Genomic DNA, 18,477 nt, shown 5'->3' with positions numbered 1-18,477 from the left:
AGTCAGGAGTCTGTTTTGTATTGTTTTTAGCTACATATCTTTTGTTGATTGTCTTAGTGTTTTATCATTTGATTCTCTGAATATTTACAGATTTTTGAAAATGCTATCCTTGGTTGTCTAAATTAAAGAGTTAGTGTTCTTAAAATAACTCTTTTGTATAGTCTAAAACAGGAAAAATTTTTTTAAGGCCTTGTAGATTGTAATTTATTGGCCTATTCAGACTTCCTTAAATATTCAAAGGTATCAAGCCTAAACATGTCTTCCAAACAAGGAGATTCATTTAAAGATCGGAATGTCTTTATAAATGGTTTATGCTTTTCAGTAACTTTCTCAGAAGTTAATTCTCATTTCCTTCTGGCTAGTCCTCTGTTACTGAGTTAATACCTATAAAGCCTAGCCCCAAATACTTTCCATTTATTAAGACCCTACAGTTATATGATTAAAGGCACAAATGCTGGTTGGTGTTTTGGGGGTGGTTCAGTTCAGTTTGATTTTAATTAAGAATACTATTTTCTCAGACTTCAGCCAGCAAAATCTTTTATCCTTAATATTCAAAGCATGTTTCCCTTTGGGGAAGTAGGGATGAAAAACAGCTGTAGTTCCTCCAAATCTCATGTAGTTCAGTTAAGTTTCTTCCTTTTGTCTATTTCCTATTCAACATCAATATCAGTATCCTTGATGAATATTTATTGACTACCCAATGAATAGTGGTACCATTGTAAGTTGATCATACGCTGATGTAGGAAAGCACCTTTTCTTTTTTATTGCTTAATGGATAAAAGACACAAAGAACTTAATGGACTAGGTCAGATTCACAAAGAGTCTTTGGTGCACTTGGGCAAAGAGATTCTCAAAACACATACGTAAAAATGGAAACACTTGGGACGCCTGGGTGGCTCAGTTGGTTGGGCGGCTGCCTTTGGCTCAGGTCATGATCCCAGCATCCTGGGATCGTGTCCCACTTCGGGCTCCTTGCTCGACAGGGAGCCTGCTTCTCCCTCTGACTCTGCCTGCCACTCTGTCTGCCTGTGCTCACTCTCGCTCCTCTCTCTCTCTGACAAATAAATAAATGAAATCTTAAAAAAAAAAAAAAATGGAAACACTTCTCTTGGAAGAAATGGCATGGCCATACCAAGTGCATGGGTTTCCCTGATCTTGCCCCTGTCTTTCTTAGACAGCAGAGGGCAGCAGCATGAGATACTAGTTCTGGAGCCATCTGTTTTTACTAGCTCTTTCCTTCGCTGAGCTCAGTACACACCAGGTATAGCTACCCTGCATGGACAGTAAATATTTGAGGGAGAAGATTAAAGCACCGAACAAAATCATAGTGTAGATGGGCAGTCCATAAAAACGACAGTATCTGAGTTTACATTCTAACCCATATAATCCTGGTCTCTTGCTTTTTAAGTCTTCATTCTAGAACATTTTTGAGAGAGCAGATATTTAGGGCTGTTAGTCATAGAAGAAGCCGTATGGTTGCAGGATGTTTGTAGTCGGTTTACAGGTAGTAGCAGCATGAGCCAATCTACAGGAAGTGCTGTGCCACAGTGAGGAATTAGTAAACGTGAATGAATGATTGCTGATGTCTCTTCAGGAAAACAGCTTGTTCTGTAGGTGATCTGGATTCACAAGTCAGTAGCCGCTTTGTATTTGGCTAGCCTAAAACAGCAGTGATTGTAAAAACAAAGTGATTCAAACATCTCAAGACCTTTGTTCTAGTTCTGTCGCTTTAAAATTGTTAAGCGCTCACAGAGCAAGCCCTTGAAAGCTTTTTCTCAGTGCCTGAAACAGAGTTTGTGTTTCCTTTTGTGTTACCTCAGAACTGTGATTATCACTTCTGCACACTGTAGGTCACAACCCGCTAGTGAACAGTGACATCATTGTAAACGATTGTGACCAGGATTTTATTGTAAGAGAAAACAGGGTAGATTAGAAAATACCACATGCACCATGCAAACGTTTGTCCATTTAAACTTGTGTTCTATATGCTGGGTTGGAAGGTAAAGCGTATCTCTATGGGCAGGTCATGGTAAAAAAATAAAAAAAAAAATTTTTTTTTTTTTTTAAAAACACTTCATTGTAGCATGCATCACATCTTCATATGATTCTGTTTATAATAATCTGTCCCTTCTACTAGACTGAGCACCTCTCGAAAGAAAGAATCACATTTTCACATTTTTTTGTCTTAAAATTCCTAACACCTAGGACCAATCTGCCTGACATATACAAAGTGTTCGGTAAATGTGAAACGGATGAATGAGTGCATGAATGAAAATCACTTATTTCTTCTGAGCCTTTTATTTCTTTTTCATAAATTCAAGTGTTACCCACCAGATCTCACAGTGTTATTCTAAAGATCAGTTGCGATAATGTATGTGAAAATGCTTTATACAAGTGTTAGAAGCACAGTCAGGGTTATCATGCAGCATCATTTTTCTTGTTGAGCAGATAAGGCTCAGGAACTCTAGAAATCTTAACTCAGTGTTCTCAAGGTGGCATATTCTTTGTTGTTCTTAATATTATGATAGGCTTTTTTTTAAAGCTGTAGAGTTAGAAATTAGTCTTGAAAAATTGGGTGTATGCCTTTTTGAAACTTCTTACTATGAAACATTCAATACACAAAGTAGGTATGGGGAGGAAATCTTTTTCCTCTACCCTTCTAGGTTCTTTTGGTTGGTCTGTTAATTAGATTGACATAATATTAGCAGGAGATTGAAAGGTTTAAATAGGAGAAGAACAAATTTAATTGCATAGGTACAGGAGCTCCACAAAGTCATGAGAGGCTCAGATACAGGCAGTTGAAGCTTATATGCCATCCTGAGCCAAAGAGAAGGTGGCAGGAGTCGGGCTTCAAAGGGGAGGAAGACAGTTCAAGGGAGATGGGAAGCGCTGATGCTTGGTAAAGAAATGTTTGTCATACCTTGCAGAGACCATGGGACACAGACAGGACTTTGAATAAGTAGGCTCTGTCAGCTCCCCCGAGCTTATCACACCTAGCTCACACTCTTTGTAGTTACCTCTGGTGATAGTTCTCTTCTGGGAGCAGGCCCTCTATTTAAATTGTTAGAGACAGTTAAGCCGGAGATAAAAACCTCTTCCTGACTCTTCTGGGCCTCGAGCGTCTTTGGCTCAAAATAATCCACATGTGATAGTGGCGTGTTTCCAGGAGGCTCAGTCTGAAGGCACAGGAGAAGATGGATGGACTTCTGTGTAAGCGTTTTACCTTCAACGAACAGTTGGCCGTTTATAGCCAATTTTGTTTCATCTGCGTCCTCTCCTACTTTCCTTTCCCATCTTACTGTGAAAGAATAATGGATTTCTTTTCTTTGCCTCCTCTTCCTCTTCCCCCTCTTTGTTTTTACCTTTTCACGTATCTAGAACTTTTTCTTTTTAATTTTTTATTTATTTTGGGGAGAGAGAAAGAATGAGTTCAGTGGGGAGAGGCAGAGGACGAAGGAGAGAGATACCCAGGCAGACTCTCTGCTGAGCCTGCAGCCGGATGCAGAGGCTCAATCTCATGAACCCAAGATCATGACCTGAGCCAAAACCAGGAGTTGGATGCCTAACCAACTGAGCCACGCAGGCCCTAAAGTATGTAGAACTTTTAACAGTCTTTTAAATGAGTATTCCCTGACAGGAACTAGCAGGTAAACAAGATACATTATTTCCCAAGATTTTCATATGATGGTGACCAAGTATATTGCAAAACATGATCACATTCCAGAGTCCTAACTAGTTCTGGAGGCTTAGTTACACAATTGCCAACTCTGTCATCTTTTGCAGAGATGTGACCTTACAGAAAAGTAGAGAATCTGAAGCATGAGCTTTAAGCTTTTTGAATTTTTGTTTTGTATCATGTAATAGTCCTCAAGCCTTTGACCTTTAGCTAGGCAACAAAGTGTATCCAACTGAGACTTCAGGAATACCTTAAAGCTATAGTAAACTCTGCTTTAAGGCTACATAACATGGACCTCAGAAGTCATAGTCAACTTAGAAGAAAAGAATTTTTAAAACACAGTAAATAAAAATCATTATGTTATTAATTATTATTATTAATTATGAAACCAGAAAAGATATTTATCTTTTCTGGTTTCATAATTTTGTGATTCAGGACTTCGTATGATCTAAACACAAATAATTTTAAACTTTAAAGGTGCTTAATTTGCCAAATATTTTATGTATGAATTATGTGGAAGTTTTTTTCCTTCAAAAGTGGAGCTCATTTTCATTTTTAATATAGTACTGCTAAGTTTTGCAATAAATGAGTAATCTGTGATTTTGTATGTCCCCATTGTCTTGAAGTTTTTAATATATTCTTGAATTTTTTTTCCAAAGTAAAATAAATATAAGTGCACTTTTATTTTAAATTATTTCAAGACATGGGGCACCTGGGTGGCTCAGTCTTTAAGCGTCTGAGTTCAGCTAAGTTCATGATCCCAGGGTCCTGGGATAGAGCCTCATGTTAGGCTCTCTGCTGAGTAAGGAGCATGCTTCTCCTTCTCCCACTCCCCCTGCTTGTGTTCCTTCTCTAGGAACACTTTTATATATATATATAAAACTCACTTTTATATATATATATAAAAGATTTCAGGACATATTTGTACTAACGTAAGGAGGTTACCCCAAACCCAAGTGGTGAGGGTTGTGGATTGAGAGTGCCAGCTGGAGGAGGTGAAAGTCACGTGGTCTTGAGTATTCTGACTCCAAAGATGTTGTGGATCACAGATCGGGGTAGATCTTTGTCAGGGACATTATCATTCCACCAGTCTCCCTTGCTGGAATCCTAGAAATCATCTCTTCCTCTTTTATTCTCTTCATCTACAAAATAGATCCTTATAGGTTATTTATTTAGAAAAATCTTTGGCTTTATCTTTAGCTTTTTGCTTTTTTAAAGGATCTATTTATTTATTCTAGAGAGGACAGAGGGAGAGGGAGAGGGAGAACCCTCAAGCAGACTACCACTGAGAACAGAGCCCAATGTGGGGCTCCGTCCCAGGAGCCTGGGATCATAATCTGAGCCAAAATCCATTCGGAATCTACTGAGCTACCCAGGCACCTCTGGCTTTATCTTTTTCATTCCTGTGACCAGAGCATCAGTTCTGATCTTTATGAACATACATCTGGACTATAATAACAGCTGAGAAGAAATGAACTAATACTTTGCGACCAAGCCGTTTTATGTACATTTAACCCTTAACAACAGACCTGAGAGGCAGAGCGGTTATCTGCATGTCTCAAGTTGTGAAAACTGGGCGAGCTCTTACAGGAGCCCTGTATTGCTAAGGAATCTCCTTGCCCTGAGTCTGTCTGTCCCTGAAGTGCATTCTGTATCAAAATACCATGATAGGGTGCCTGGGTTGCTCAGTGGGTTGAGCCTCTGCCTTCGGCTCAGGTCATGGTCTCAGGGTCCTGGGATCGAGTCCCGCATCGGGCTCTCTGCTTGGCAGGGAGCCCGCTTCCCCCCGTACGGCTTCTCCCTCTCTGCTTGCCTTTCTGCCTACTTGTGCTCTCTCTCTGTCAAATAAATAAATAAAATCTTTAAAAAAGAAATACCATGATAATCTCTATAAAATGTAACTCTTGCCTAGTAAGAAAAAACAACAACAACAACAAAAAATAATAATTGCTGATCCAACACTTTACAAATTACTAGGGTTTTTTCAAGTTCAATTTCATTCTGCACAAAGTACTCCCTGAGGTTAGTATTATCTTGTATTACTACCTTGTAAGTAACCTGTGATGACTTCTGTTTTCCATCAGACCAATGATAAAGTCTTAATATTGATGACATTCCACATTTTGCACTGTGGCCCTGCTGTATCCATGTAATCATATCTCTCAGTGTAAACTGGAGTTAATTTTAGCTAGGGGAGCTTCCTTATGGTCCTACTCAGCTACCATTCTCATCTCTTAGCCTAACATCTGTTCAGACACAGCTCTTGTCCATGTCCCCCGCTTTCCCCCATCCCTGTCCTCTCAGTGTGAACTCTGCAGTCCCTACAGGACCCATTTCAAGTCCCACCTTTTTGAAGAAGACTTCTCCAATAATTTGTCTTATCTCTTTTTCTTCTTCATTTCCTCTGTCAGATATGTTTGCCCTTGAATGTAATTTAAAATCTTCTCCCTTAACTATAAAAGTAATACATTGCCTCACGTAAAAATAATATGTAGGAAATCTAAAAGTGAAAAGATAACTCCTGGTTTCCCAATCCCAGTTCATAGAAGGAACCACTGTGACATGTCTTTACAGTCATATTTCTGTGTATAAACAAGAATGTGTGTGGGCACATATCCACACACCTGTTTACACATGTGGAAAATAGATATAGGTACATCTGTTTTCTACAGAGACATTGTCACGGCTTTCTTTTTTCCACTTGACAATATATCTTGGAAATCTTTCCATGTTTGGTGAGTGGAAGTGATTTCATTTAAGCATATTGCTTTATTGCCTCATATTATTTCATGTCAAATCATTTTACACATCTGCATTCTTACCTTCCTTCAAAGAAAGAAACCATCAAGCCCTCAAGAGCAGAAGTAACCATATATTCATTCTCATGTCCATTCCTTCACTCTTCACTCTTCATGCATTTATTGCATATCTCACTGTTTGTGCCATGGAAAATTAGGGATGTTCGCTTCTCATAACCCCTAAGGAGCTAGGATACAATAGGTAGGAACTGAGAAGTGACACAGACTTCTGTTACTGGAAATACGGCCCATTGGGTTATTTGAGCAATCCTCTTGCTGAAAACCATCCAAACTCTCAAATATGTATAAGAAAACATCCTCAGAGCAGCAAAGGGCAGAAAATCAAAGGAAATCTAAGGAACAGCAAGAGTCCACAGGAAGTTTGAAGAACCAAGCTGCTGTAGCCCAAAGGGCATTTGCCAATGTAGGCGAATTTGAGCTCTGCCTGCCTTATGGGTAGTAAATCTATACAGAAAGCTAAAGAAATGATGAACATAAAATACAGCTGGATGATTGGTTGGGGGCAGTGGATGCAGGGAGTTTCTGAAGTACTCAGAATTTTCTATTTATTGACCTGGGGACGGCTCTCCAGGGAAATTTAGTTTCTAAACAGCATATTTATTGTGTAGTTTTCTATATACATGTCATAATTGACAACAAAGAATTAAATGTAGAAGAACAAGTGTAGAACAATATATATAGAACGATCTCCCACATGTGTCTATTACATAAATGGATGTGTGCATGTGTGTGTATTACATAACTGGGATCCATGATACATAAATTCTTTATGTTATAGAATACATAAATTGATGTTTGTGTACATATATAAGTATGTGTGTTTGGGGCTGCAGGTGTGTGTATGTGTGTGTGTGTTTCTTGTACATAGAAAAAAGATCTGGAAGAGTATTCACCAAACTACTGAGGGCAGTCTTGAAAGGTAGAACAGAGATGGGGAAATAGAAAGGAAGGATCCTATATTTCGTGCTTCACTGTTAATTTTTTTTAAAGTAATCATCATTATTATTTAGTTTTTTTTTTTTAAATCACTTACTGAAAGATGTGACTTCTGTCTCTGCCCATAAGTATAAAAGGTACTCCTGCTGCCATGCTCCATACCACTTGGCACAGTACCTTTTTTTTTTCTTAAAACATATAGCTTGTTCCCTCACTAGGCTGGAGCTCCTAAAGGGAACAAGACAGTGTTGGGCTTACATTTCTGTTTCTTGTACCTTAAAGAGAGTAAAAGTCTCTAGGCCTCCAGGAAATAATAACATTTCCTTAGAGGCTCTTTTGAATGTTATTTTGTACCTGGCACAGCAGTGGGCATAAAGTTGGCACAGCAAATACAGGTTGATTTGAATTTAACTGACACTTTGTGGAACCTGTAGGCAGAGGTGGAGTCCACCATGCGGTGCCCCTTTTGATCTCAGAACGCAGGAAAATGAAATTACTCTCTGAAAATTGAAGTAGGAAATGAACATCAACTAGATTAAATCCAAGAGAGTCAACATGAACCTAAGAAACATAAAGACTCCTTGGACAGTGAGATTTGACTATAATTAAGGGTACTAGCATCTTAAAAACATGCAAACATACAAAATCTCCATCAGAAGAGCATTTTCTCTGTCTCTAAAACAGAGAAAAAGAAAAGCAATCAATTTGAGTGTTGTGATACCCAACAAAGCATGGTCTGGCCGCTAACACCTGCCAGGTTGAGGCATGCATCCAGCCTGCCTGGCAGGTGGCGAACCCTGTCGTGGAAGAGCTGCAGAACCTCTTGCATTTTGTGCTGGGATCCTGTGTAATTATAACTCCACTTGCTCTGCTTCCATGCTCACCAAGCTTCCCTCCAGAAATTTGCCTTCCCAAGGAGATGACGTACTTGTCAGGCTGATGGGCATTCAGTAGCCTGATTCTTCTGCTGTTTACTGTAAATAATAAAGTCGCCTTCTTCTTCTTTTTTTTTTTTTAATACATCAGTGTCTTGTGAATTTTGTTAGCATGAGTCTGCATTCCTGGGTCCAGTCAAAGAGATCGGGTATGAGAGTCTGTGAGGTCCATCAAGGTAAATGCTACCTTGAGGGTATCTGTTGGAGCGGACTGCTGGATTTCCCAGGTGATGCCCATCCGTGATGTCATGCTTCATGTGGCCTTTCCATTCCACACGTCACTGAATGATTCTGCCCAGATAATTCCTTAAGAGCATCTTCATAACATGCACATTTCAGCTAGAGAGTACAAATCATAGTATGTCAGTGAGAGTAGACCCTTTTCTTCTGGGTGAGTATTACTTGTTTGGTTTAGCAAATTTCACACCTGTCCAGAGGGATGGACTATATATTGTCAATGCCACATCATGAGGATTTCTGACAACTCATTTCCAAGTCTGGCTTCTCAGCCTCTTCTGGCTTCACTCTGGCTCTCATCTCATTGTCCACATTGATCCTGGCATCATTCTCAAGTCACTTCCTAATCTGGTCTCTCTTGCAGCAGCAAAACCTAAAGAAGATGGAGGACACAATGAGGTCGACAAGATTAAGTAAGGATAAGGATGCAAGTAGAGCAGGCAATGAACGAGGTTATAGAATTTTTTTCTTCCGTTCTCATCTTTCTCTCTCTCCTCAAAACAGCCCCAATAGCATTTGGAAGGGTTTCATATACCACACATGTGACATGTTCAGCTCATCTATGAATACAACAGAACTTAGACCAAATTTCAATAAATGATTAACGGCAATTTCTTGCTAAGAAGGGTATCAGAGTAGATAACAGGGCACAACCCATTACAACTCTTAAGGGAATGCAGGAATTCTAAGTGAATGTTGCCTCAAATATGACAACTGTCAGGTAGGGGGAACTTTACTCAATTGAGTTTTCCCCCTTTCTCCTGTTCTTCCTTTCCACCCCAGCTTCCAGCCAGCATAAGTGACCTCTAAATTTTACCATAAATTTATCAGGAATTTACCCAGAGCAATCTTCAGTGGTCAGTGCTATTTGAAATAATATATTTTTATGAGTAGATTAAAGTCCCACAAAAATTCCAGATAGATTAATATAGAATCTTAAAAAGAAGTTTTTACAAACTTGGTTTTTAAAATGTATTTTTCTTTTAACATTCGCGATTTTGTCCATTTATACAATTGGAGTTCTGCAGTAGAATTAGACACTGTTGGATTATTAGTGTGTGTAATAAATTCATGAGGCTTCTATCCATGTACATCATGACCAAGCTCTTCTTGTGTGTTGTTAAATGATACGGGGCTAAATTGCTAGACAGGCAGTTGTGGACCGTTCCTGATTACCTTGATGCTAATTGAGTAATCAACGAATTCACCAGGCCTTTTGACCCAATTTGCCAAATGGGCTTTCATTTTCTCTGGGTGAAAGATGATGCTAATGAGGACAGGGTCCAGTTTCCATCCCCTTGTAAGCAAGGTTTGTTTCACAGCCAGAGACAACGTAGACAGGAGATCCGTAGCCCCCCTACGGACTCCACCGTCATGGAAGTTAGGCCCAGTGGCGTTGAAACACAAAGTAATCAAGCCTATCACCCCTCTGATGTACCTGTCCTACGTTTGTGGATTAGTACAGCATCTTAGATAAAAGTGAGCATTTTCTAGAACAAATCTGGCAGTTTGGTATGTTCTGTGCTAAAGGAGAGCTTACCAAAAAAAAATAAAGATCATATCCCCATCTTTTATTAAATGTTTAATTACCTGAGGAGAGGATGCACGTGGCCAGCATTTATTTAAAAAACAAAAAACAAAAAAACACCCAGAACTTTCAAAACTACCTGTATTTTTCAGAACTCACATACATCTTACTATTTTACTGAAGTGCCTGATAACTTGTCAAGATCCCTCCATAAACTGTACTATGAATAAAGGAGTAGAATGAACCAGGGAAGGAGGGCCACCGAGAAGTGGTGAGGGTTTGACCTCCTCTTCCCGGCTCTCCCTTGTCATAAGCCCATCCCACTGCCTTCCGTTTCCTTTTTCTCTTTCCTTCTGTTGAAGGTCAGAGCCTAGCTAGGGATTCACTAGCCAGAACTGAAAAGACAGGCGGATTGTAGAACAGAACTTGCCAGAAGTTGAGTAGCGTAATGGCAAGCTGAAGTTTCCAGCTGTCAAAATGAGACAGATGTCCTCAGATCCTGATAGACCCTTTGTATGGAAGCCACCCTTTCACACCCTGCCCGCACAAGGACCCTGTGCCAAGTGGCTGAAGAGACAGAAGTTCTTCTCTCTCTGTTCTTTCCTGGCATATTTTTCTTCCACCCTCCTGCAGCCTTCTGACTGCCTCTTGTCCCTTTTCAGTAAAAGTTACCCTGGAGCTCAGTGTGTTAGATCAATCCCTGTGTGTCTGTGTGTGTATCTACATTTTGTTTTTGTTAGCTTATAATACACTTTAGAATAGTCCTTCCTAACCAAGCGGTTCTTAACTTTTTAGGATTGCCTGTTTAGACAGTCTCAAAATTCCCCTCAACAAATGTATATGCACATAAAATGTTGGGTACAGTTCTACATTATTCACACACTCCTAACTTCTGTTTATGGTTCTCAGCTGGATTCAGAATCCCTCTCCCATGATGGAATTCCATGGGAGAGTTCCATCCCCCGTGATGGAATTCTACTTGCATGGTCTCTTGTGGGATTTGAAAATATATTCATTCACCAGATGCCCATTAAATGCCTACTCTGTGTCAGGAACCGTGCGGGGCACTGAGATAAGGTGAAAAGGACCATGGCCCACCCATCAACATTTCGATTAAAGTTGAGGTGATAGACAAATAAACAGGATTACCATACAACATGGATGCAGCAGTAGGGGAAATGTGGGATACTTTGGGGAGCACATCCAATGAGTATTTAATTCAGCTTTGGGACCTCAAGAAATTTTCCTTATAGTGATACCTGAGTTATTACTCCAAGTAGAAGAAATGCTGTGTATAAAGTCAAGGGCATCATCCATTTGTGTATCATGTTGAGAAATTTGGGCTTTGATTTTAAGGAGCCTTAAGTTGAGGGGATAAGGATTGATCTGTGAGGGAAAGTGCTGTAGCCTGGAGAGAATGGGTTGGGAGAAGCGGGACTGGAGGCTGACAGGCTTTGGCAGTAAGCCAAGCAGACAATAGTAGTGATTTTAACTAAACTACTGAATATGGATGAAAGAGGATGAGTGGAAAGAAAATGAATTGGAAACCGCAGAATTTAGTATTTGACTGCATTCATTCCTTCAGTAGGGATTGGTTGTGCTGCTGTGCGTTAGGCGCTCTTCATTCTTTCGCTGGCCACCCTTGAGTCCTTCGATGTGAAGATTCCTGATTCCCTTTAGCTAAGTAGTGGGGAACCTGTGAAGTTTCCTATATAAGCTCAGGTTACCATCTTGAACCCAAAGCCTATCTAGTACATCCTGATGAATGATAGTGAAGTAGACAAGACACCATCTCTGTCCTCAAGTCCGGCGGCGATGACTTCCAGGCTTCTGGAGTGGACGGCTCAGGGGATGATGGTGCTGTTTGCCAGAGACAGAACAGCTGTGGCTCAAAACAAAGGTCCTGGGCGGAAGTGCTTCTTCAGGCTGTAAATGCCGCTCCAGAAATTTCAGGCTATCCCTGTAGGTAAGAATCACTGTGCTTAATGACAGATGTTGCTGATGGCTGGAAGTTTGTACAGAGACAGTATTTGGGGAGGGGCTGAAGAAGCACCGACAGAGATAATACTTGGAGCCAGGAAGAGGATGTTGAATGAGAGGAGGGGCTGAGGTTGGGACCTGGAAAAACCACAGAGAAAGAAGAGGAATCTGATGAGAAAGCCAAAGAGTATAAAGAAAGTAAAAGATGTCCCAAGATGGAGCCCGAGGGTCAAAAGGGAGGAGTAGCAGTGTGGCAGCCGCGGCCGGCTTCAGGATGTACTGGGTAGGCTTCTGGTTCGAGATGGTAGCCTGAGCTGACATACTCTGTCTCATACGTTCACCAACGCTTTTGCTAAAGGGAATCATGAACTTCATAGCAAAGGGCTCAGAGGTGCTAGCAGAGAATAATGGAGATCAATTTTATGCCACATGAATTCTATCTCAATAAAGCGGTCATTAACAAAAAGTGATGAAAAATTCTCTTTTGAATATATTCTCACATAATTGTTGTACTTAAAAAATGAGTAAACAATAAAAATCCAGATGTGTGGGGGTGGAAAAGGGGGGAGTGAGGGAGATGACCACCAAAGAATTGATTTATACCCAGTCGCGTACTAACATCATGTGTGGAAAGCGGCGGAGCGGCGGCTTACACATTGGAGGGAGTGTGCTGTGGTTCACGTTTTACAGTCGGCGGAGGTATCATTTCTTTGAAAGGGCAGCAAAAAGATCACCTCTGACATGGAATGGCTTGTGGCACATCCCATTCATGTACTTGTGCTGAAAAACAAAAATGCAGAGCGATCTAGAACCAAACAAGTAATGAGAATAAAGAAGCCAGTAGGGGAGGAAATCAAAATAGGGTATCTTAAGTTGTATGGAATTACTTATGAATAACAGTTGTTATTATAGTAGGAAGCCATAATCCGAACAGTAGATGAGTCCTCATAAAACTAATATAACAGACCAGTGATAATGGGGACCCACAATTATAAAATGCTTCAACAATTTGGCAGGCAGCAGGAAGACAAAGGAGCACAAGGAGGGTTGGCCTCTGTAAAGAAAGAGGATGAAGACATTTTAAGTTAAGCAGTACTCGTGTTGAAATGAGATGAAAAATTTCTTAATTGGCCATGAGTCAGAAGAGAACATCTTAATATGGCTAAGGAGATGGTGGTAAGGAAAAAAACAATTGAGAAGCATAAAAAGCAGAGTATAGTTTAAATTAAAACCAAACATATTCACTACCACTCAATAACAACCCAATTCTGGTAGAAGACATGTATTCAAATTGATTTTTTTTTAAATCCAATCATAATAATTTGATCCAGAGTTACTTAAAAAAAAAAGCATATAACCATAGATGCAGAGGAAATTTTTAAAAAGTACATTTGAAAAGAAATATTTTTAACCCATGACAACAAATTCAACCTACAAAATGAATGACCAAAAATAAATGTATAAAATTTTGGATAGTTAAAATTGACAAAAATAGGATTAAAAGAAAGGCCTCCCCCAAAGTACAAATCCTAGACATATTTATCAGTAAATTCTGTCAGATCTTAAAGGAGCAGGTATTTCCTGTGCTTTTTAATCTACTTCAAAGCATGCAAAGATATGGAAAATGGTCTTGTTTATTTTATGAAACTAAAATGGCTATGACCAAATTGTGTTTTTTTTTCTTTTTCTTCAAAGTTAAGAACACTGTCACTTAAAACTAAATGTATGAAACCTTCAATCAAATATTAGCAAATGAAGTATAAGAGCCTATTGAAAGAAATGGAAAATATGAACATTTGAGACTTGTTTCCATAATGTAGCATTTGCTTATCATTAGAAAATCAGTAATATGGTAATCACGTTGAGGGATCTTAAGAGGAAAGCCTTTTCCTTTCCTGTGAGCCAAGCAGTACTCTGGTGATCCAGCAGTGAACTCAAGTAACCAACTCCCTTTCTTTGTAAAACTTATTTGGGCGGGAGAACAACAATAAATAGATAACTATTATAATCACATATATGATTTTGAGGTGTGACAGATTTCAAATCAGTGGGGGAAAAGTTGGCTTATTCCAGAAAAAATTTGGAACCATTGGCTAATGTTTTCTAACACTATTTTAAATCCCAAGCTTCAACTTTATATTAAAATACATTCCAGATGAACTAAGGAGTTTAAATGTTAGAAATTGAAACCAAACTATGGGAAGAAATCAACAGTGACTACTTGTACTACATTATGTTCTGTCAGAGCTTTTCAATCATGTCAGAAGTAAAAGTGCTTGGAAAGATTTATGACCTGAAGGATGATGTTGCTTCACCTCCAAGACAGTGAGGACAAAAACAGCTACTTCAGACTTGCAAACATTCAACAAAGCCTAGCATATTGACAAGATTTATTTGAGGGTTTCATCTGGGAAGAACTGAAATATCCAGGAGTAAGCCCAGCGTCATTACTTGATACATAAATCCAGCTCTGCAAGCGTTCTGGATCGCTTCCTGCATGCTAGATAGCGTGCTGAGGCTTTACGTGTAGTACTGCAAATAGGCATCTGAGGTAGTGACGGGTAGTCCTTTGCAGACTTTACAGGTAGGGCTCACAGGCACAGAAAGGTCTCTAACTTGCCCTAGGGCAACCAGCTAATAACTGCCAGAGCCGGGATTTAAACCCATCTGGTGCCAGAATCCGTTTTCTCAATCCTTAGGCTGGACCAAACATGTCTCTTGATTTTCTGACTTACTAAAGTTCTCAAAAGACAGGTTTCTGAAGATGAATTTAGGGAAGGGAGAAATTAAACCTAATCGGTCCAAAGAATAAATTTGGGTGATAGCTTCCCTCCTCGCAGCTGCAGATCCCCTGGGAGCCTGTGAGGGGTGCTTTTCTCACCTGCATCCAGTCTTTGCCAGAATATGTTTCGGGAGGGTTCAGAATTCAAGTTTCATTCTGTTGCCAAAATAACTTCCCAAAAAATCACCCTGAAGAATTTTTGAGTAAAAGATTTCCCTGTTTACCCCAAAACAAATGAGTGGACTTCAGATGTCACTCAGTTTTCATCAAAAAGTGTTTGCAAGGCTGGTTTTTCTCCATTTGTGACCCCGAAAGCAAAGCTCATCAGCTTGACCCGCATTCCGTTCTCTTTCCCACACCGCTGAGGCCAGGAGGCAGAAGATTCTAAGCGAGGAGACTCTTTGAAGCAAATTTCCCCCGCCAAATCTGCCATTGTTTTAATACTTTAAGTATGGGATTAAAAATTTTTTTTTATTTAAAGGTGACATGGACTTTAAAAACACTGAGAAACACTATTTTACACCTGTGCATATACTGGTATGGGAATGTGAATATGTTCACAAGATATTTTTCAAAAACAGCACATCTTTCTATAACCTCCCAGATTTTCCTAGCCCACTTATTTTAATTATCCTAAAAAGGACTGGGATGTTATTAGCATCTCAAAATACCATTGATTTTCTAGTGATCCTTCTATTTTTAAGTTTAGTTTAACTTAAAATGTGGAAATGTTTATAGCACGAAACCTGTATTTCCTCATCGAGTGTGAACACTTAATGAAAAATAACCCACTTTTACTTTTTTTTTAAACTTTTGTTCTCATAAATTCAGGTTTGTCTGCAATTATAGCTATAATTTCTCCTGATTTTCATTTATTTTGTCATATCTCTTCCACACACTTAGTAGTTTCTATGTTTTAAATCAGTCTGAATCCTGATCTTTAAATAAGATTTATGTTGACAGCTGGTAAGTGTTGATTATAACATTACTATTAGCTTGTGTATACTAGTTATGTATCTATTACAATAAAACAGCATGTACAATATCTTATTTTTATAAAATATAATAAATCTGATACTTCCATATGGAAAAAAATCTGAAAGGATATATACATAGCTATTAAAAGTGGTTAACCTTTAGGGGCGTCTGGGTGGCTCAGTGGGTTAATAAGCCTCTGCCTTTGGCTCAGGTCATGATCTCAGGGTCCTGGGATCGAGTCCCACATCGGGCTCTCCGCTCGGTGGGGAGCCTGCTTCCTCCTCTCTCTCTGCCTATTTGTGATCTCTCTCTCTCTCTGCCAAATGAATAAAAATCTTAAAAAAGAAAAAATGGTTACCTTTGGTGGTGAGACTACCAATGATTTAAATTTTTATTTATATGTATATTCAAAGTTTTAATAATAAAAATGTTTTATTTCCGTAATTTAAAAGTTTAAATAATTGACAGTGGAGTAAGGTAGTCCGCTCTAGGACAAAATAGATAAATGTCAGTAGCTGTCTTATATACCAGCCATATGTTTAGAAAGTATAATGATGGCAAGGAGGACAAAATAGACAAGGAAATAATCTTATTCTCAATAGTAACATAATAACATAAATGCCCAGAAATGAATTTAAGAAATACATACATCTTTTCAAAAAGCCAACTGGTTTTTCTGAGATGCTTGACACAGTGGGAAATTCTATTACGGGCTTTAGTAGGAAGACGTGATTTTTTTTTTTTCACTACTGCAAAGAGAAGAAAATTCAGTCTTTTACACAATGGAAGGAGTAATAGTTTGCTTAGTAGAAAAAGTAGCATTTAGTGTCTGAGTAGATGTGGAGCTCAAAGAAGTGCTGGGGACAGTGATATTTTCAAATTTTCAACTTAGGTTGGACAGAAGAGCTCATTAACAAATTCAAGTAATAATAGAACCATTTCTTGAGAGCCTGTTATATAGTAGACAGTGTCATAGTTATTTTCATTAATTACCTGATTTCACCTTTACCACTATCTGAAAATTATTAACCCTGTTTTTTAGATAATGAAACTGGCTTTTTAAGCAACAATAAATCAGTTGCCCAAGATCTGACAGGGGTAAAGTGTCAGAGCTGAGATTTGAACTTTGACCTGTAAACTAAACTTTTTTGTTTCTGTTTTTGGGTTTTTTTCCCCTTTACAGAATACTACACTATACCTTTACTACAAGACAAAGACCCCAGAAGGAGAAGCAGGCTTGGGTTAGGACACAGAGTCTGGCTTTTTAACGTACTGAGTTTAAGAGATTTTTGTTCATTTGTTTTACTTTGTACTTTATCTCTAATCTGTTGTAGATTTTCAGTGTCTCAAATGTTATGCTGGGGAAGAAGTAGTAGCTGCATAAACATAGGGTAGGCAGTACAGATCACATTATAAATACATCTCATGGTTTGTCTTATAAAAGCAGCATCCCATCTAACTTCTCTTTATTATGGAATCGCTACGTTAATATTGTGCCCTTCCTCCAGATTGCTTGAAATGAGGTCATATAGGCAGTCTTATTTACAAGGTATTGCAGGTAGGAAATTACATTTCCTAAATGTTCCACCACACAAGAAGAATCTTGAGGGAAAAAATTCATTCTTTTGGGGAAAACTGATTTTACTTTCTTGTACAATGTATTCACTTAATTGACAGATCCCACCAATTATTTATTTGTTTGTTTATTTTTAGATTATCTTGTGTTTTGGAAGCTTCTCAGAAGCTTAAAGGAGATTAAGTATTTTCAGGTCTGTTTAAGTGTGTGCTTCTAAAGCTATAATTAGGTATCTCTCTGAAATCAAGCTAATTTATTATTCCTTTATTATTTAGTCAAGATTTACCTTTTGGAATTAGGCTTACAGTCTGATCCTTACTGATGTCAAATTATTTCATTCCTTTGACTTTCATATTTACATTTAATAAATCAAACTCCGATACTTCTGTTCACATTCATGATTCAGTCATGTTTAAGGAAGTCTAATAACTAAAGTCTTATGTTTTCATATTCTGTTTAATGGCTAGATGCATGTCAGTGCCTGGTATTTGAGTCATCAGTGTGCCACAAGACATTTTACCAAGACATGTGCGTCATCAAATAATTAAATTACAACTATTGCTGTGAGTGGGACCCAATTTGCAAAAGCAAATAGTGTCCCCTTTGAAAGAAGAAAATCAACAATACTCATCATTCAGATTCTTTGGTTTACACTTTGTTTTTTTTTTTAAGATTTTATTTATTTAATACAGATCACAATTAGGCAGAGAGGCAGCCAGAGAGAGGAGGAAGCAGACTCCCTCCTGAGCAGAGAGCTCCGATGTGGGGCTCAATCCCAGGACCCTGAGATCATGTCCTGAGCCGCTGAAGGCAGAGGCTTGAACCCACTGAGTCACCCAGGCGCCCCTCCAGATTCTTTGGTTTAAATAGCTCTGACTTGCTTTAAAAAAAAAAAAAAAGCCAAGTAAGTAAGTAAATAGAATGTATTTACCATATATAACAAATTCTGAGTCATTGCTATTTTTTGTATAACTGACCCACATAGATTCTTTGCTGTATTTTTTATCTATGTGCCCTAGTGTGTGTGTGT

General features: G+C 38.8%; 1 protein-coding gene across 1 annotated transcript in view; it reads left to right on the top strand.

Annotated features, from left to right (window-relative positions):
- Nucleotides 1-18,477, top strand: part of NSMCE2 (NSE2 (MMS21) homolog, SMC5-SMC6 complex SUMO ligase) — a 214,032-nt gene that overhangs the window by 96,787 nt on the left and 98,768 nt on the right. The window contains 2 exon segments of the mRNA XM_082719719.1: nt 8,968-9,017; nt 9,019-9,055. Of these exon segments, the coding sequence (XP_082575845.1) occupies nt 8,968-9,017; nt 9,019-9,055 (87 nt within the window).

Source organism: Mustela nivalis (genome assembly GCF_964662115.1).
Source record: "Mustela nivalis genome assembly, chromosome: 2".
Classification (NCBI taxonomy): domain Eukaryota; kingdom Metazoa; phylum Chordata; class Mammalia; order Carnivora; family Mustelidae; genus Mustela; species Mustela nivalis.
The sequence above is the reverse complement of the archived record's forward strand: the minus strand, read 5'-3'. Positions and strand labels throughout refer to the sequence as shown.